Here is a 15,618-nt window from a genome sequence, read left to right on the forward strand (position 1 = left end):
GAGCATCTCCTGGCTGTAAGGTTCCCAGCTCCAAGTTGAGAAATTCCTGGAGATTTGGGGGTGGAACTTGGAGAGGGCGGGGTTTGTGGAAAGGGAGACCTCAGCTGGCTATAATGCCATAGAGTCTGCTCTCCAAATCGGCCATTTCCTCCTGGGGAACTGATCTCTGTGGTCTGGAAATCAATTGTCATTCTGGGCAATCTCCAGACCCCACCCTGGCAGCAGTTCTGAGGCCGGAGCTTGAGAGACATCTGGATAAAAGATCCCAAGAAGAGAAACATTAGTATATAGGCATCCTGATCGGCTGGCAGCATGGATGGGACATGAATCCTTTCCCCTCAAAACCAGGCTAAGTCTTTGGAGTAGAAATGTCAGATATGTGAGGCAATGGGTGGAATTTGCACACACCCAGAGGGAACCACATCAGCAGTGAGAAACAATACGATGTTTTAGGGCACTTTCACACATGCCGAATAATGCATTTTCAATCCACTTTTAATGCACTTTGCAGCTGGATTTTACTGTGTGAAATGGCAAAATGCACTTTTAAACGATCATTAAAGTGCATTGGAAGTGGATTGAAAGTGCATTATTTGGCATGTGTGAAAGTGCCCATAGAGTTTGAAATTATCATATCCTTTCCCTTCTAAAGCAGTAGTACAGGTCGATGCCTATATAACCTAGTGTAAAGCCAGTAGAGCATAATGGTGTGTTGGACTAGGGATTAAATCCTCAGGGTACTGTGAAGCTCTCTGGGTGCCTTTTGCTAGCCGCTCTCTGGGAGCCAGCATGGTGTACTGGTTAAGAGCGGCAGACTCTAATCTGGAGTGCTGGGTTTGATTCCCCACTCCTCCACATAAGCGGTAGACTCTAAGCTGGTAAACTGGGTTGGTTTCCCCACTCCTCCACATGAAGCCTGCTGGGTGACCTTGGGCTAGTCACAGTTCTCTTCGAGCTCTCTCAGCCTCACCTACCTCACCAGGTGTCTGTTGTGGGGAGAGGAAGAGAAGGAGATTGTAAGCCGGTTTGATACTCCTTTAAAAATGGTAGATAATATTGGCATATAAAAACCAACTCTCCTCCTCCTTCTCCTCTTCTTCCTTTTCCTCCCCCCCCCCCCCCATATATCTCACAAGGCTGTTGGCTGCATTCGCGCGTTGACCATTTCCACGTTCTGCCATTGCCACAGAACATCCACCCAGTAGTTTTCCCCACACTTTCCTTGCCCCAGCCTTTTTTGACTGCTGCCCCCCATGCCACTGGGGGGCTTTAAAAAAATTCAGTAGCTGATTTGTCGCTGTAGGGTATGCCAGTTGGTAATTTTAAGCCATAGTGATAATTGGGTTGTTTTAGATCACTGTGATTACAACTGGTCATTGACATATTGCTATAGCTTCATGTTGCAGCAATATGTCAGTTACCATTTTTAAGCCCCCCCCCCCAATCATCTGGTGGTATAGGAGGGGGGAATGATGGCCACGGTGGGTTGGGGCAAGGAAAACGGTGTCAGATCAGAAAAGAACACAGCAAAGGTAGGTGGGAAGAGGCAGAAAGTCAATGATCAGGAGAAGCCTTGAATGCTAAAAATATCCCTTTCCAGTTTAGTGATGAGATGGGAGGAGAATCTTCATGTGGAATCAGCCATTCTAAAGAACAAGGGTCACCCAGGTCAGAAGCTGTCCTTCCTCCCACCCTCCACTTTCTCTCACACTTAAGGAAGAACCAAACCAGCTTACAATCACCTTCCCTTCCCCTCCCCACAACAGACACCCTGTGCGGTAGTTGGGGCTGAGAGAGCTCTATCAGAACTGTGTCTAGCCCAAGGTCACCCAGCAGCCTTCATGTGGAGGAGGAAGAAGAAGAAGAAGAGTTGGTTTTTTTGCTGACTTTCTTCCACTTAAGGGAGAATCAAACCGGCTTACAATCACCTTCCCTCCCCCTCCCCACAACAGACACCCTGTGAGGTAGGTGAGGCTGAGAGAGAATGACTTGCCCAAGGTCACCCAGCTGGCTTCGTGTGGAGGAGTGGGGAATCAAACCCGGTTCTCCAGATCAGTGTCCACCGCTCCAAACCACCGTTCTTAACCACTACACCACGCTGGCTCTCTAACTGGCATACCGTACAGCGACAAGTCAGTTACCGATTTTTTTAAAGCCCCCCAGGGGCATGGGGGGGCAGCAGTCATGGGCGGGGGGAAACCAACCCGGTTCACCAGATTAGAGTCCACCATTCATGTGGAGGAGTGGGGAATCAAACCTGTGTCTCCAGATTAGAGTTCATCGCTCCTAACCACTACACCACACTGGAAGAAGAAGGAGATGCCAGTCCATCCCTTATCTGACCAGGGATGTGCATACGGTATGTTAACCAAGAGGCATAGGTATTGTCCTCTTCTCCCTGCACTTTCCTCAAGGAGGAAGGGTGGATTGAATGTGGATCCTCCCCCCACCAAGCCTGACTGGTCCATTTATTTAAATGTAGTGATGACTCTCTGGACATGGTCATCTTCATTATGATTCTGTATCATTCATCCTGCCGCCTTTATATTGTTTCCTGCTCAGCCCCTCTCCCTGGCTGGGGCGAATGAATCTAGCATTGTGATCCACACACCTGGCCCTTGCAGGTCATTTAAGTCCCAATTGCTTGGTTAAAAGCAGGCTGAATGACTCTTTCTCTCTCTGTGTCCATCTCTCCCTCCAGGCTTTTGAGCAACAACAAGATAGCAGCGCTGAGGAATGGCTCTTTCTTCGGATTGCACGCTCTCGAGAAGCTGTGAGTACCAATCGTGCCATTGTTGGTTCTGGGTAGTCCTGGGGTTCCTAATGAAGGACCAGGGTATTAGCAAAATGCAGCCAAAGCCAAACTGAAGTCTGGGGGTGGGGTAAAAGCATGTTGTAGTGGTTAGGAGCGGTAGATTCTAATCTGGAGAACTGGGTTTGATTCCCCACTCCTCCACAAGGTCCCAGGTTCAATCCCTGGCATCTCCAGTTAAAGGGACTAGGCAAGTAGGTGATATGAAAGACCTCTACCTGAGACCCTGGAGAGCTTCTGCCGGTCTGAGTAGACAGTACTGATTGGTTCTTGTAGGTTATCCGGGCTGTGTAACCGTGGTCTTGGAATTTTCTTTCCTGACGTTTCGCCAGCAACTGTGGCAGGCATCTTCAGAGTAGTAACACTGAAGGACAGTGTCTTTCAGTGTCAAGGGTGTAGGAAGAGTAATATATAGTCAGAAAGGGGTTGGGTTTGAGCTGAGTATTGTCCTGCAAAAGTATTGTCCTGTAAGTATCAAGATAATGTGCTAATGAGGGTATGGTATGTTAATATGGAACCATTGTATCCTGAAGTGATCTGTTAATATGTGTAATCCAAAGCTAATCTGTATGGCTATTGTTGAATGTTGTCTTTGTCTGGAGGTTTTTCAGGGCAGGAAGCCAAGCCTTATTCATTCTTAAACTCTCCTCTTTTCTGTTAAAGTTGTGCTGATGTTTATGAATTTCAATGGCTTCTCTGTGCAATCTGACAAAATAGTTGGTAGAATTGTCCAGTCTTTCAGTGTCTTGGAATAAGACCCTGTGTCCTGTTTGTGTCAGTCCATGTTCAGCCACTGCTGATTTCTCAGGTTGGCCAAGTCTGCAGTATCTTTCATGTTCTTTTATCCTTGTTTGTATGCTGCGTTTTGTGGTCCCGATGTAAACTTCTCCACAGCTGCAAGGTATACGATATACTCCTGCAGAGGTGAGGGGGTCTCTTTTGTCTTTTGCTGATCGTAGCATTTGTTGTATTTTCTTGGTGGGTTTAAACACTGTTTGTAGGTTATGTTTTTTCAAAAGTTTCTCCATCCTATCAGTGACTCCTTTAATAAATGGCAAGAATACCTTTCTCCTATTGCAGTGAAAAAAGATTGTATAGAAAATGGGTATGGAAAGACAGGAGATGCGCAGACTGCATTGTGATGTGTTAAAAGGGCCACGTGGTCTAGAGAACAGGGCTTTGTCAAATCACCAAGACATGTTGACAGGCGAAGGGTTGATTCAAATTTGTGTTAGCATGTAATCACAGAGTGGTGATAAATCTGGATAATTCAACCCAAGGATGAGTGTGAACTTGATTTCTGCAAATGGCATTGGCTTCAGTGGATCCTGCTTTGACGATCCATGTGGACTGGAGACCTACAGGAAGAGAGGATTCTCTTCAGGAAGGCGATAGAATGTGGGAAAGGAACACACAATCCCACCGCTGGCTCTCGGCTTGAACAAGTGTTATTCCTGGTCCAGCACTGGGTGGTTGGTACCGCAGCCTAGGAATAGATGGAGTGGACTTTAGTCTGGTAACATTCAAGGTAAAAGAAGGAAAACATTACATCTGTGAGCAGTTAAAGGAGAAGGATTTGTTTACCATTTATACCATTTAAAAGTTGCCCAAAGTTTGGAAAACTGGCAGAATTACCAGTGAATTCTAGGATCACCTAGAATGTGCATTTTCCCATCTGTCCTTACGAAGGCTGCCACTGAAGCATGCTAATTCATTAACAAAAATGGTAGCAGAGCTATGTAAAGATATTTATCTGGGCTTGATAGACCCTGAGCGTGTCAATGTTTGAATTATAACAAATTGTGATAGTGTAAACAGTTGCTTTATTAAACAATCTTCACGTTCCTCGTTGGCATGAATTAACAGCGCAGTTCCGTTCAAGAAACCTGAATGAAGTCTGAGAGAGGAACATTCACTTCTCCTCACTTCAGTGCCTTCTTCTTTCTCCCCTTCCTCTGGGCTCATTTATGCACAAGTTTTCATTACTTGCTGCCTGCCTGCATTGTGACTCATAGCTCTATGTATACCCTGCTTTTCTCTGTTCTCTCCAGGATCAGAGGAGGATGCCGATTATATTAGGTGCTTTGGAACACAGGCAGGACAATGCTGCTGCAGTCGTCTTGTTTGTGGGCTTCTTTGAGGCACCTGGTTGGCCACTGTGTGAACAGACTGCTGGACTTGATGGACCTTGGTCTGATCCAGCAGGGCCTTTCTTATGTCCTACCGAAAGGCGTCTCAAAACGGCTTACCATTGCTTTCCCTTCCCCCCTCCCACAACAGGCACCTTGTGAGATAGGTGGGCTGGAGAGAGTTCTGAGAGGGCCGGAGAGAGTTCTGAGAGAACTGTGACTGGCCCAAGGTCACCCAGCAGGCTGCATGTGGAGGAGTCTAATCTGGTTCTCCAGATTAGAGTCTGCTGCTCTTAACCGCTGCACTGCGCTGTGATTAAGATAACAGGGAGATGCCCTCCTGTCTGTCTCACTAATTAAATGTGCTAATTTGATGGGTACATGAGAGAGGGCCTTTTCTGTGGCAGCCCCACAATTATGGAACAACCTCCTCAGGGAAGTGCGCCTGGCCCCTTCATTTTCAATCTTCAGGAGGCAGTTGAAGACAGTTTTATTTAGGGCTGCATTGGATTGATTGTGCTTCTATCATTGGCAGATCTGATTAGAGTTTTTAAACTGTGACTTTTATGGGTTCTGTAATTGTTGTTTTTATAATGTTTTATTTATATTGTAAACTGCCTTGAGTTCCATGAGGGAAAAAGGTGACTAATAAATGTTTTAAATAAATAAAGCAAAGCCCATTTCAGATCTTCTTTCAGTGGGTGGATGGCATCCGCTTTATCTTTCCCAACCACTATGCATTTGATTGAAGGTCAAAGTACAGTCCATGTGCGCACAACTATGTGCTTAGGGCTTTCTTGGTGCAAGGCTAATGTGGCAAAAGGCCTTCAAATGAATGCATAGTGGTCGGGGCAAGACCTGTCGCCACAATCCTGCTCCCACCCCAAGCATCTGCTGTCCCATATTGATTATCTGAATGGGCCTTCTGATGTGCAGAATTAATTAAGCTCAACAAGGGCAGGACAGTCAATGGCCCAGCCTTGAAAGAAGAGACCGACACAGTCCTTGCAGGGAAACCAGCGCAAGCAAAGGGGCATTATGGGAAGGCCGATCTGTGGGGCCTGGGGTGAAAAGCAACATTGTCCCCCTCAAACAAAGTCAACTTTCTTATCTCTTTATGAAAGGCATCTCTATAGCTCAGGGCTTTCATAAGGGGAGATTTATGTCCCTATATGGATTTGATCGGTAGGTATGTACGTTTGTGTGGGGAGGTCTGGCACACTGAAGAGGATTTGTTCTGAGATGCTGAGCTGAGGCAAACCTCTCACATTCCACCATCAAATGTGAGACGGTGCATTGAATGAGGCTGGGAAGTACAGCTTCTGAAGACTGGGGTGGGTTTCTGACATGGAGCTGAGCTCTTTGATGGCCTTCAGGGAGTCTCAACCAGTGGTGTGCAAACATCTTTTAAAAATAAAATCTGGAACCCACCAAACGCATTTAAAAGTTTTGGGATGTAGTTTTTGTTGGCCGTACTCAAGGCATAGGTATGCCACGCACTTGCTCATGCCAAAGCCTTCTCCAGAGAACTAGTGAATACGTGGCCCAATCACATCTTATCTTTTGTGTGATAGTCCCACAAGTCCCCATTCATTTAATCACGCCATTCAAGGGATGAGCTAAAAAAACGAATGGCCAATGGACTCCTTTGGTTCCTTCTGAATAACTACTGCGTTTCTGCATGGCTATTAGAATTAACTCGTACAAGACTGATTGGTGGCTTATGCAGTGGTTTTTAGGGGGTGTCCCCAGCTGGCCAAATAGGAAGGCCCTTTGCAATAGCTTCCCATTGCCCATTCTAGGAGCCACTCAGCAGTTCAATGTGTTCCATTGGTCATTTGGTGTCATTTTTTTGAGTATGTTTCCATTCATATACAACAGCATATTCTCCAGTCCAAGCGAGTCGGGTGGAAGAGAGAAACGAGAACACTTTTGCTGAAATTGATAGTCATACAGCTGCAAGGCAAAGACTTGGAAAAGCCTCTTGTTAGTTTCACTTGTCTCCTGTGGATAAAATCTCAAGACAAGGGTGCGTTCAGACATAAGGATACACTGTACTAGTGGATACTAGTCATGCTGCATACCTATTCTCTTTAGTATCAGAGAAGCATGCCTATTATATTAGGTGCTGTGGAACACAGGCAGGATGGTGCTGCTCCAGTAGTCTTGTGTTGTGGGCTTCCTAGAGGCACCTGGTTGGCCACTGTGTGAACAGACTGCTGGACTTGATGGGCCTTGGTCTGATCCAGCAGGGCCTTTCTTATGTACTTTGTCATTATGAGAATAAATTTTGATAACCCTGGTGCTCATGCCCTCCTTCCCCTTTTTCTTTTCTGGGTGGTTCAGGAACTGAAGACTTCCTACTCCAAAACAAATCAAACCATGGTTTGCCATTGTGCAAATGAACCTAGGGGGATCCTCTCCTGCCCTCCTCTCCTCGCACACAGCAATCTAACACAAGACTTAAGCTACCCCAGTGAAGCCCAGTGTGTTGCTGCAGATGAACTAGGGTTGGCTTTTTGCCTGCAAAACCAGAATTCCAACCCTTGGGCTTCTATGTGTGGCATCATGTATGGACGAGATCTAATGGCAAACTGTGGTTTGTTGTGAACTGGGAAGACTTCAGTTATGTTGGGGTGGGTGGGATGGAGAAGGCAAGCAGACAAGCCTAAGTGCTTACGAGGCTCGTTGTCAAAATGACAAACTAAGGGGTGCTGTTTCCCGTTTGATGCAGCCATTTGCAAGGAGGGACTCTGCGGAATTTCAAGAGTTTTTGACTTCAGATGGTTGTGTTTTATTTACTGAGTGTTTATTGTTGAAATTATTTCAAGCATTTCTTTCCTGCCTTTCCATCTCTGATTCCCATGGCGGCTTGCTGGTGGAAAATGCCATCAAGTCGCAGCCGACTTATGGCGACTCCTCATGGGGTTTTCAAGGCAAGCGACAATCAGAAGTGGTTGGCCATTGCCTGCCTCTGTGCAGCAACTCTAGATTTCCTTGGCGGTCTCCCATCCAAGTACTAACCAGGGCCTGCCCTGGTTAGCTTCTGAGATCTGACAACATCAACTAGCCTGGGCCATCTAGGTCACGGCCAAGGGTGCTTAGAAGTCATTAAAATCATACCACACTGTAGCAATCAACGGGCAACACGAGCAATAAACTCAGCAGAAAAATGCCATCACACAAGACTTGTCCTATTAAAAACCATGAGGTTTGGCACCAGGAAGATGTGCCAAGCGTGCTATTTCTGAAAGACCCAGTCCCTGGTAGCTCCGCATGTCGTTTCCAAAGATGAGAGCATTCAGAGTCCATCCTCCAACAAAGAACTAGGCATGTTCCTGTAGGAACAGAGGGCCTTCAGATACTCTGGACTTGAGCCATTTATGGCTTGAGAGCAGTGCTTCCCAAAGTGGGCAGTGCCATCCCCTGGGGGGCACTGGGATTACCTAGGGTGGCACTAAGAGGCAAGGGGGCAGCAGGGGGGCGCTAGAGGTGGGCCCCTTCGGCTGTGTTGTTCACTAATTTACAAGAGATCAAGCTGTGGCACCATGCTGGCAAATTTGGTGGAAGCTATCAGAATTCCCCCCCCAGACTTTGAAGAGCTGGTACCACTGGATCAAGTTCATCAGTTTTGTTGAATAAATTTCAACTAAAAAGTTTTAATTTCATTTTGAATAGATGTGCAATTAATTGTCTCTGTTTTGACAACTGTTTTGGAATTTTATTGTTATTATTTTCTTCAGTGCGTCATGCAACCCCCTATATTGAATAATGCTTTTTATAGGATAGGGTAGGGGGGCCTGGGGCTGAGTTTGTGGAGCCAAGGGGGCGGTGGCCCGAAATGTTTGGGAACCACTGCTTGAGAGGATAAACCCAATGTTCTGAATGGCGCACTGAGACAAACTGGCAGCCACTGAAGTTTTTTCAGCTCCTCTGCAATTTCCTTCTTTGCAGGCTGGGTATGGGCATTATGGTCACAAATTGGGGACGAAGTTGCAGAGCGAAGTTCAGATTTGGAGGGCTCTTTGGCCCAGGAGCCATCAATGGCTCCCTCTTCATTGGAGAATGGGGGAGGTTTGGGGGGCACATACACTGAGCAAGCACCCCAGACTCGCCTGCCCAGATGACGGCCAGTGGGTGCTGACCACCACATTCTTACACATCTCTCTGTAGCCCCATTAGTGTGTGGGGCCGGGGAGCAATCTTGATGACAGCTTTCCAATTATCGAGGTTTGCGTTCTTCAACAGTGTGATTATGGCAATTTATGCAGGGCTGCTTCCCCGCAGTCGCCCCTGCCGACTGCTCCGGTTCTTCGTTTGGAATTCCTTTCCCGACCGTCAGAGGTCGCCTCGCTGTCTCCACACATTTTGCCCACGTTTTCTGGAAACAGCATCTGGAAAACATGGGCAGAATGTGCGAGGAGAGCAAGGCAACTTCCGATGGCCGGGAAAGGCATGCATAATCCAAACGAAGCACCAGAGCAGCCGGCGGGGTGACCGCAAGGGAAACAGCCCTGCATAAAAGGCCTATATTTCCCAAGCAGGAAGACTTGCAAAAGGAATTTGATACACTATACATGGCTTGTCCTGGAGGAAGCTCTTTTGCAAAGCTCCCCTGGCCTGTGGTGGGCAAAATAGGGCCCAGAACCCTGTAACTAGAGCCGTCTGGGCTTGCCCTTAGATTGCTCTCTTTTTGCATCATGAAGCCTCGAAGTCCTGGCTGTTTCTCGATTGCCGAATAGACGCTGCCGCTTTCATGCCTATTTGTTTGATTCTCTTTCCCCTCTTTATTTTTGAAGTTTGGGGTCATCCCCACCCCTTGATCCTGGCACAAAGCTCTCATTAATGGCGAAGGATTACGGCTCACCCAAGGGGCAGGCAACAGCTGGGTTGTAGTTCAGAGTCGTTCCCTCTGGAGAGCCGCCTGCCCAGGAGAGAGCTTAGCAAATCTGTACTCCTGGACACTTTTTTTTCTCTCTTCCCCCCCCCCCCCCAGAGAGAAATCCCCACTTCCGCGTAGCTTTATGTTTGCTGGGCAACCCTTGAACTTGACTTCTAAGCGTCTCCCCCACCACCACCCTTCTGGTTGCCTCCTCCCACGTTTGACTGGAAAACTGTGTCTAATTGGTTTGGACCCCGGGGTGCTGAAAATCTCTTTAAAGTCTCATTGTTCGGCGAGTCCTGAACAAACAGCCAGTCCTGATCCCGGGGCGCACAAGGCAGCATTAACCCCACGGTCAACTCTGGAATGTTCAAATTACGCTTGGGAGACCAGAGCTGTCAATCAGAGGGAGCCGTGCCCACCCTAGCGCCCTCTGCTCTGGATTGTGGTGCGTACCCTCCCAGCGGCAGTGCGCTACGCTGCTCTGGGGTGGGGGGTAATTGCGCAAGACAAGAGCTGGGATTGTTTCCTCGCCTTTTGAGCTACAGAGAGACAAGCATGCCGGGGTTAGTGGTTTCTTTTTTTGTTGAAGAGAGAGAGCTGGGGCTGAGGGGCTTCCCAGAAGCAGGGCTTGATTTCAGTCGGAGGTTACCAGTGTTTAAACACTGGACTCTCTTGTCAGGGCAAATGTTCAGACCCGGGAGATGGAAAGTTATCTCATGGGGACCGGGACTGAACCCTGGCACTGAAATAGACTCCTGGGTTGAATCCTGCTTCCAGTTAAGCCCTGTGATGTTTGCCCGAGGAACTAAGAGTTTTTATAGGCTGAGGGGGGAAATCCAAGACATCCTAAAACACCATCAGTTCTAATTATTGGAGAGCCAGCGTGGTGTTTTGGTTAAGAGCGGTGGTTTGGAGCAGCGGGCTCTGATCTGGAGAACCGGGTTTGATTCCCCACTCCTCCACACGAGTGGCGAACTCTGATCTGGTGAACCAGGTTGGTTCCCCCACGCCTACACATGAAGCCAGCTGGATGACCTTGGGCTAGTCACAGCTCTCTTAGAGCTCTCTCAGCCCCACCTACCTCACAAGGTGTCTGTTGTGGAGAGGGGAAGGGGATTGTAAGCCGGTTTGATTCTTTCTTAAGTGGTAGAGAAAGTCAGCATATAAAAACCAACTTCTTCGTCGTCGTCGTCTTCTTCTTTCCCTCTTAATCTAAACAGTCTGGGGCCAAGGATACTTTAAAAATTACCTTCTCCCATATGTTCCTCCCTGACAATTGAGTTCTTCTGAGAAGGCCTGTCTCTGTGTATTCCCAGCTGCTGAACCAAGGTGGAGAGCTGCACAAGAGAGAGCCTGTTGGCGGGCAGTTCTCTCAAGGAGGTTCGCACGGCACCTCATCTGGCTAGTTTTAGACACCAGGCTAAAACGTTTTGTTTTACCCAAGGTTTCAACACAGGGTATTTATAAAGGTGGTTTTCCACATGTGTTTGTACACTTCGTGATGGCGAGCCACCTTGTGAACTCAGAGGGGTTGAGAGTGCAGAATTATTATTATTATTATTTTGGCCATCGAGTCACAGCCAACTTATGGCTACCTTGTGGGGTTTTCAAGGCAAGAGACATTCAGAAGAGGTTTGCCGTTGCCTGCCTCTGCGTAGCGGCCCTGGACTTCCTTGGTGGTCTCCCATCTAAGCACTAACCAGGGCTGACTCTGTTTAGCTTCCGATATCTGAGGAGATGGGGCTATCTTGGGCTATCCAGGTCAGGGCCCTCTGAGGTTACAATAATAACATTGGAGGGTACAGTTTTAAAATCTTCCTATTATCCTGATCCAAACTTGTCTTATCCTGATCTTCAATGGCCACTTCCTAAGGGGGGGTACACATGGTCCTGGGGGGGTGCTGTTTGGCCTGCCCCCCCCCATTTCAGGTCAGGAAAATGGTATGTGTGTGTATTGGGAGGTTTGAAGCCCTTTCCCCATGTGTGGTACAGTCCTGATCTGAATCGGGCACCATGCAAGCAAGAATGGAGGAAAACTGTCAATACCCATCTGACCGTTACACAGGGAAGGGCCCGCAATCTGTTCCTTTATTGCTCTGGAATGTCACTGTACTGTACAACCCATTCCACCCTAATACCAGTTTAAGTTGGGTTCTTTCAAAAACGAATTCCTGAATTGGCATGTGCTCAGTTTGCTGCAGTTTTCCATTCTCTTGGTTCATTTCTGTGGGTTGGATCCAGGCTAAATTTTCCACTAATGAAAGGGCAGGGGCACTTTAGTCTGCATTTAACCCTATGTGTCACCTCCCCCTTGTGTTAACGATATGCACATGAACATTGAAGAAATACTACACAAAAGAAACCTGAACATTCAGAGGCTTGCATCAAAGGCCTTTCTGTGTGGTATGATGTGCATGTACACTCTTGTTTATTGGTAGAACAGCATGCAAAAAGAATATTGATACAACCGTAAACACAGTTGCATATGAAGCTGTCTTATCCTGAATCAGACTACTGCGCCTGTATTGTGTACTGTGGCTGCTAATGGCTATCAGGATCCAACCATGTGCAGCTTGAGATCCTTTAGCTGGAGATATCTAAGACTGAATCTGGGAACATCTTCATGCAAGTCATGTGCTCTACCATAGAGCCTTCTCCACATTGTCCCATAGATGTCTGTGTATGGGGGCAGAGGTTACATGTGGAAGGGAAGCCATGGTGTGGCATAGTGGTTAGAGTATTGGAGTAGGATCTGGGCTTCCCAGATTCACATCCCCATGGAGTCTTGCAGGATGGCCTGGGGCCTGTCTAACCTACCTCGCAGAGTTGTTGTTATGAACATAAAACAGAAGTGGGGAGAATGATGTTGTGAACTGCTTTAGGTTCCTTTTGGGGAGAAGAGCTGGGTATAATGATCTAGATAAGTAAATGTTCCATCAAGCTCATTTTGTCCTAACCTGCCTGGCAGCTCTCCAGAATATCAGGTAGAGAAAGGTATTTTTCAGCACTGCTACATACTGACCTTTTAACTGGGAATGCCAGGGATTGAACTTGGGAACATACAGACCTACAAACATAAAAAAACTACTGAGCCACAGCACCATCACAGTAACACTGACACTTTAGAGGCATCTGTGTTGTATTACAGAAGCAGGAGTGGCAAAATAGCAAGGATTCGCTTCCCCGTTTTACGGCCTTAGCTTTGAGGGATCGGGAGAAGTTGCTTCTCTGTGGCTTACTTATCCGACACTTGGCCTCTCTGCTGATGGCACTGGCAGAGAGGCTCCATTAGTGCCAATTGAGATGATGGCCTTTGTATCCTTGACAGGCCTGTGTCCCGTAGCTCGCTCCGCTGCGACTTGACAAGGAATGGGCTGATGGGAACAGCACCTCCGTTGGGCTTGAACCTCTGACCCAGGGAAGGACGAGAATTGTCCTTCAGGGGCTGAGTCTGGCATTTGGTGGGTCCTCATCCCACCTCCCAACAGAACAGTGGAAAGGACCCATGCTGTGCATGAGAGAGAGACACACACAGACATTGCTGAAAAAGGAGGAGGAGGAGGAGGAGTTGGTTTTGATATGCCAACTTTCTCTACCACTTAAGGAAGAATCAAACTGGCTTACAACCACCTTCCCTTCCTCTCCTCACATCAGACATGCTGTGAGGTAAGTGTGGCTGAGAGAGCTCTAAGAGAGCTGTGACTAGCTCAAGGTTCCCCAGCTGGCTTCATGTGGACGAGTGAGGAAACCAACCTGGTTCACCAGATTAGCATCCACCGCTCATGTGGAGGAATGAGGAATCAGACCCGGTTCTCCAGATCAGAGTCCACTGCTCCAAACCACCACTCTTAACCACTACACCACGCTGGCTCTCTAAGCCCACCTATCTGATAGAATGGAGAGTGGTTTGGAATTTGCAACTTGCTTGCTCCACAGCGAAGCCTTCTGGCTCAACCCTTGCCCAAAACTGAAGGCACGAATGCTCACCAGAGTACCAGTTTCCTAGCCTTCCTTGTCTAAAGAGGAGACCCCCACCAAAAAATAGTGGGTGGGATTTTCAACATTCAATCAAACACACAAAAAGCTGCCTTATACCGAATCATGCCATTGGTCTATTGGAGGTCAGTTTTGTCTACACTGACTGGCAGGGCTTCTCCAGGGTCTCCAGTGGAGGTCTTTTGGATGACCTGTTACCTAAATCCATTTTTGAAACTGAAATGCAGGGGATTGAACCGGGAATCGTGTGCATGCAAAGCTGATGCTCTGCCACCAAGCCACGACCCTGCCCCTCAGTTGGTACACAGTGCAGCTGTGGGACTTACATCATGAGAACGTGTCATACTGATGTTAAAAGAGCTTCACCCACAATGGAAAATGCTGGCTATTTGGTCCAATTGACTTCCGAAGGACTAGCTTCTCCTGTTTACATTTGGCCAAAATGCTACACTCCTCAGTGGCCTTGAACATATATGAAGTGGCCTCATACCAAGGCAGATCTGCTGCTGGTTCGTCTTTCTCAGAATTGTCTTCTCCAGTCGTGGTTAAGAGCAGTGGTTTGGAGCCTGATCTGGAGAACCGGGTTTGCTTCCCTACTCCTTTGCCTGAGCGGTGGAGGCTAATCTGGTGAACTGGATTTGTTTCCCCAGTCCTACACATCAAGCCACCTGGGTGACCCTGGGCTAGTCACACTCTCAGCCCCACCTACCTCACAGGGTGTCTGTTGTGGGGAGGGGAAGGGAAGGTGACTGTAAGCTTGTTTGAGTCTCCCTTAAGAGGTAGAGAAAGTCGGCATATAAAAACCAACTCTTCTTCTTCCACTTGGCAGCAGCCCGCCAGGTTCCCAAGCAAAGAAGGATCTTTCCCAAAATATCTGCTACTTTAACTGAAATGCTTTAACTGGTGATGCCAGGGCTTGAACCCAGGACTGTGTGCAAGCAAAGTGTGCTCTGGCACTGAGGTGTGAGATGTACTGAAAATCAGGGGAACTCCTTGAATTTACTGTCCTTTCAATTTCGTTTTGCAGGGAGAACATAAGGATATAAGACGAGGCCTGCTAGATCAGACCAGTCTTCTATCTAGTCCAGCATCCTGTCTCACACAGTGGCCAACCAGTTATTATGGTGGGCCTGCAAGAGGGTGTAGAGACCGTGGCCTAACCCTGATGTTGCCTCCTGGCTCTGCTATTCAGAGGTTTCCTGCCTCTGAATGTGGAGGTTTCATAGGGCTGGATATGCTACGCCATGTTGGGGGATCTGTAATCAAATCCCCCGATATAGTTTATCCATAAAAACAATTAGGGGTAAGTTGATATAAATCAGGTTTGCAGGGTGGGGTAAGGGAGGTTTAACTCTTTGTCCTTGTACCATTTATCTGATTGAAGTCCCCTCCCCCAGCTACCATTACTCCTAGTAAGTAAAAAGACAGACATCTTCACTTTGCCTGTCTTTTTGTTTTCCTATTGGGCTGAGAGCCTTGTGAAGGGGGAATTTGATCAAAGAAATGGTGCATTTGGACAGGAGTGGTAAACCATACCTTCCACAGCCCAGATCCACCCACAGCTGATTTATTAAGGTAAACTACCTGTGGGAGGATCCTCATGGGAAAGAATAGGGTTAGGGTCTCATGGGCCAGAATACAGTCTTTTTTTCTTCTGCTGGGAGTAATGGCAGCCAAGATGGGGGCCGCTTCAATCAGAGCAATGGGGCTGGCTAAATAGCATGTCCATTTTCTTCTTCACTGTCAGGCAAGGTCATGATATTTAGCCAGCAATCGTCACTGGGGAAAAATGTATC

The 15,618-nt window shown here is 47.6% G+C and overlaps 1 protein-coding gene across 1 annotated transcript in view; it reads left to right on the forward strand.

The window, feature by feature from the left end:
• The window catches only part of ADGRA2 (adhesion G protein-coupled receptor A2), a 100,430-nt gene that overhangs the window by 32,638 nt on the left and 52,174 nt on the right, over positions 1 to 15,618 (forward strand). The window contains exon 2 of the mRNA XM_056860895.1: positions 2,702 to 2,773. Within this exon, the coding sequence (XP_056716873.1) occupies positions 2,702 to 2,773 (72 nt within the window). The remainder of the gene's footprint in view (positions 1 to 2,701; positions 2,774 to 15,618) is intronic.

This window comes from Euleptes europaea, chromosome 14, assembly GCF_029931775.1.
Source record: "Euleptes europaea isolate rEulEur1 chromosome 14, rEulEur1.hap1, whole genome shotgun sequence".
Lineage (NCBI taxonomy): Eukaryota > Metazoa > Chordata > Lepidosauria > Squamata > Sphaerodactylidae > Euleptes > Euleptes europaea.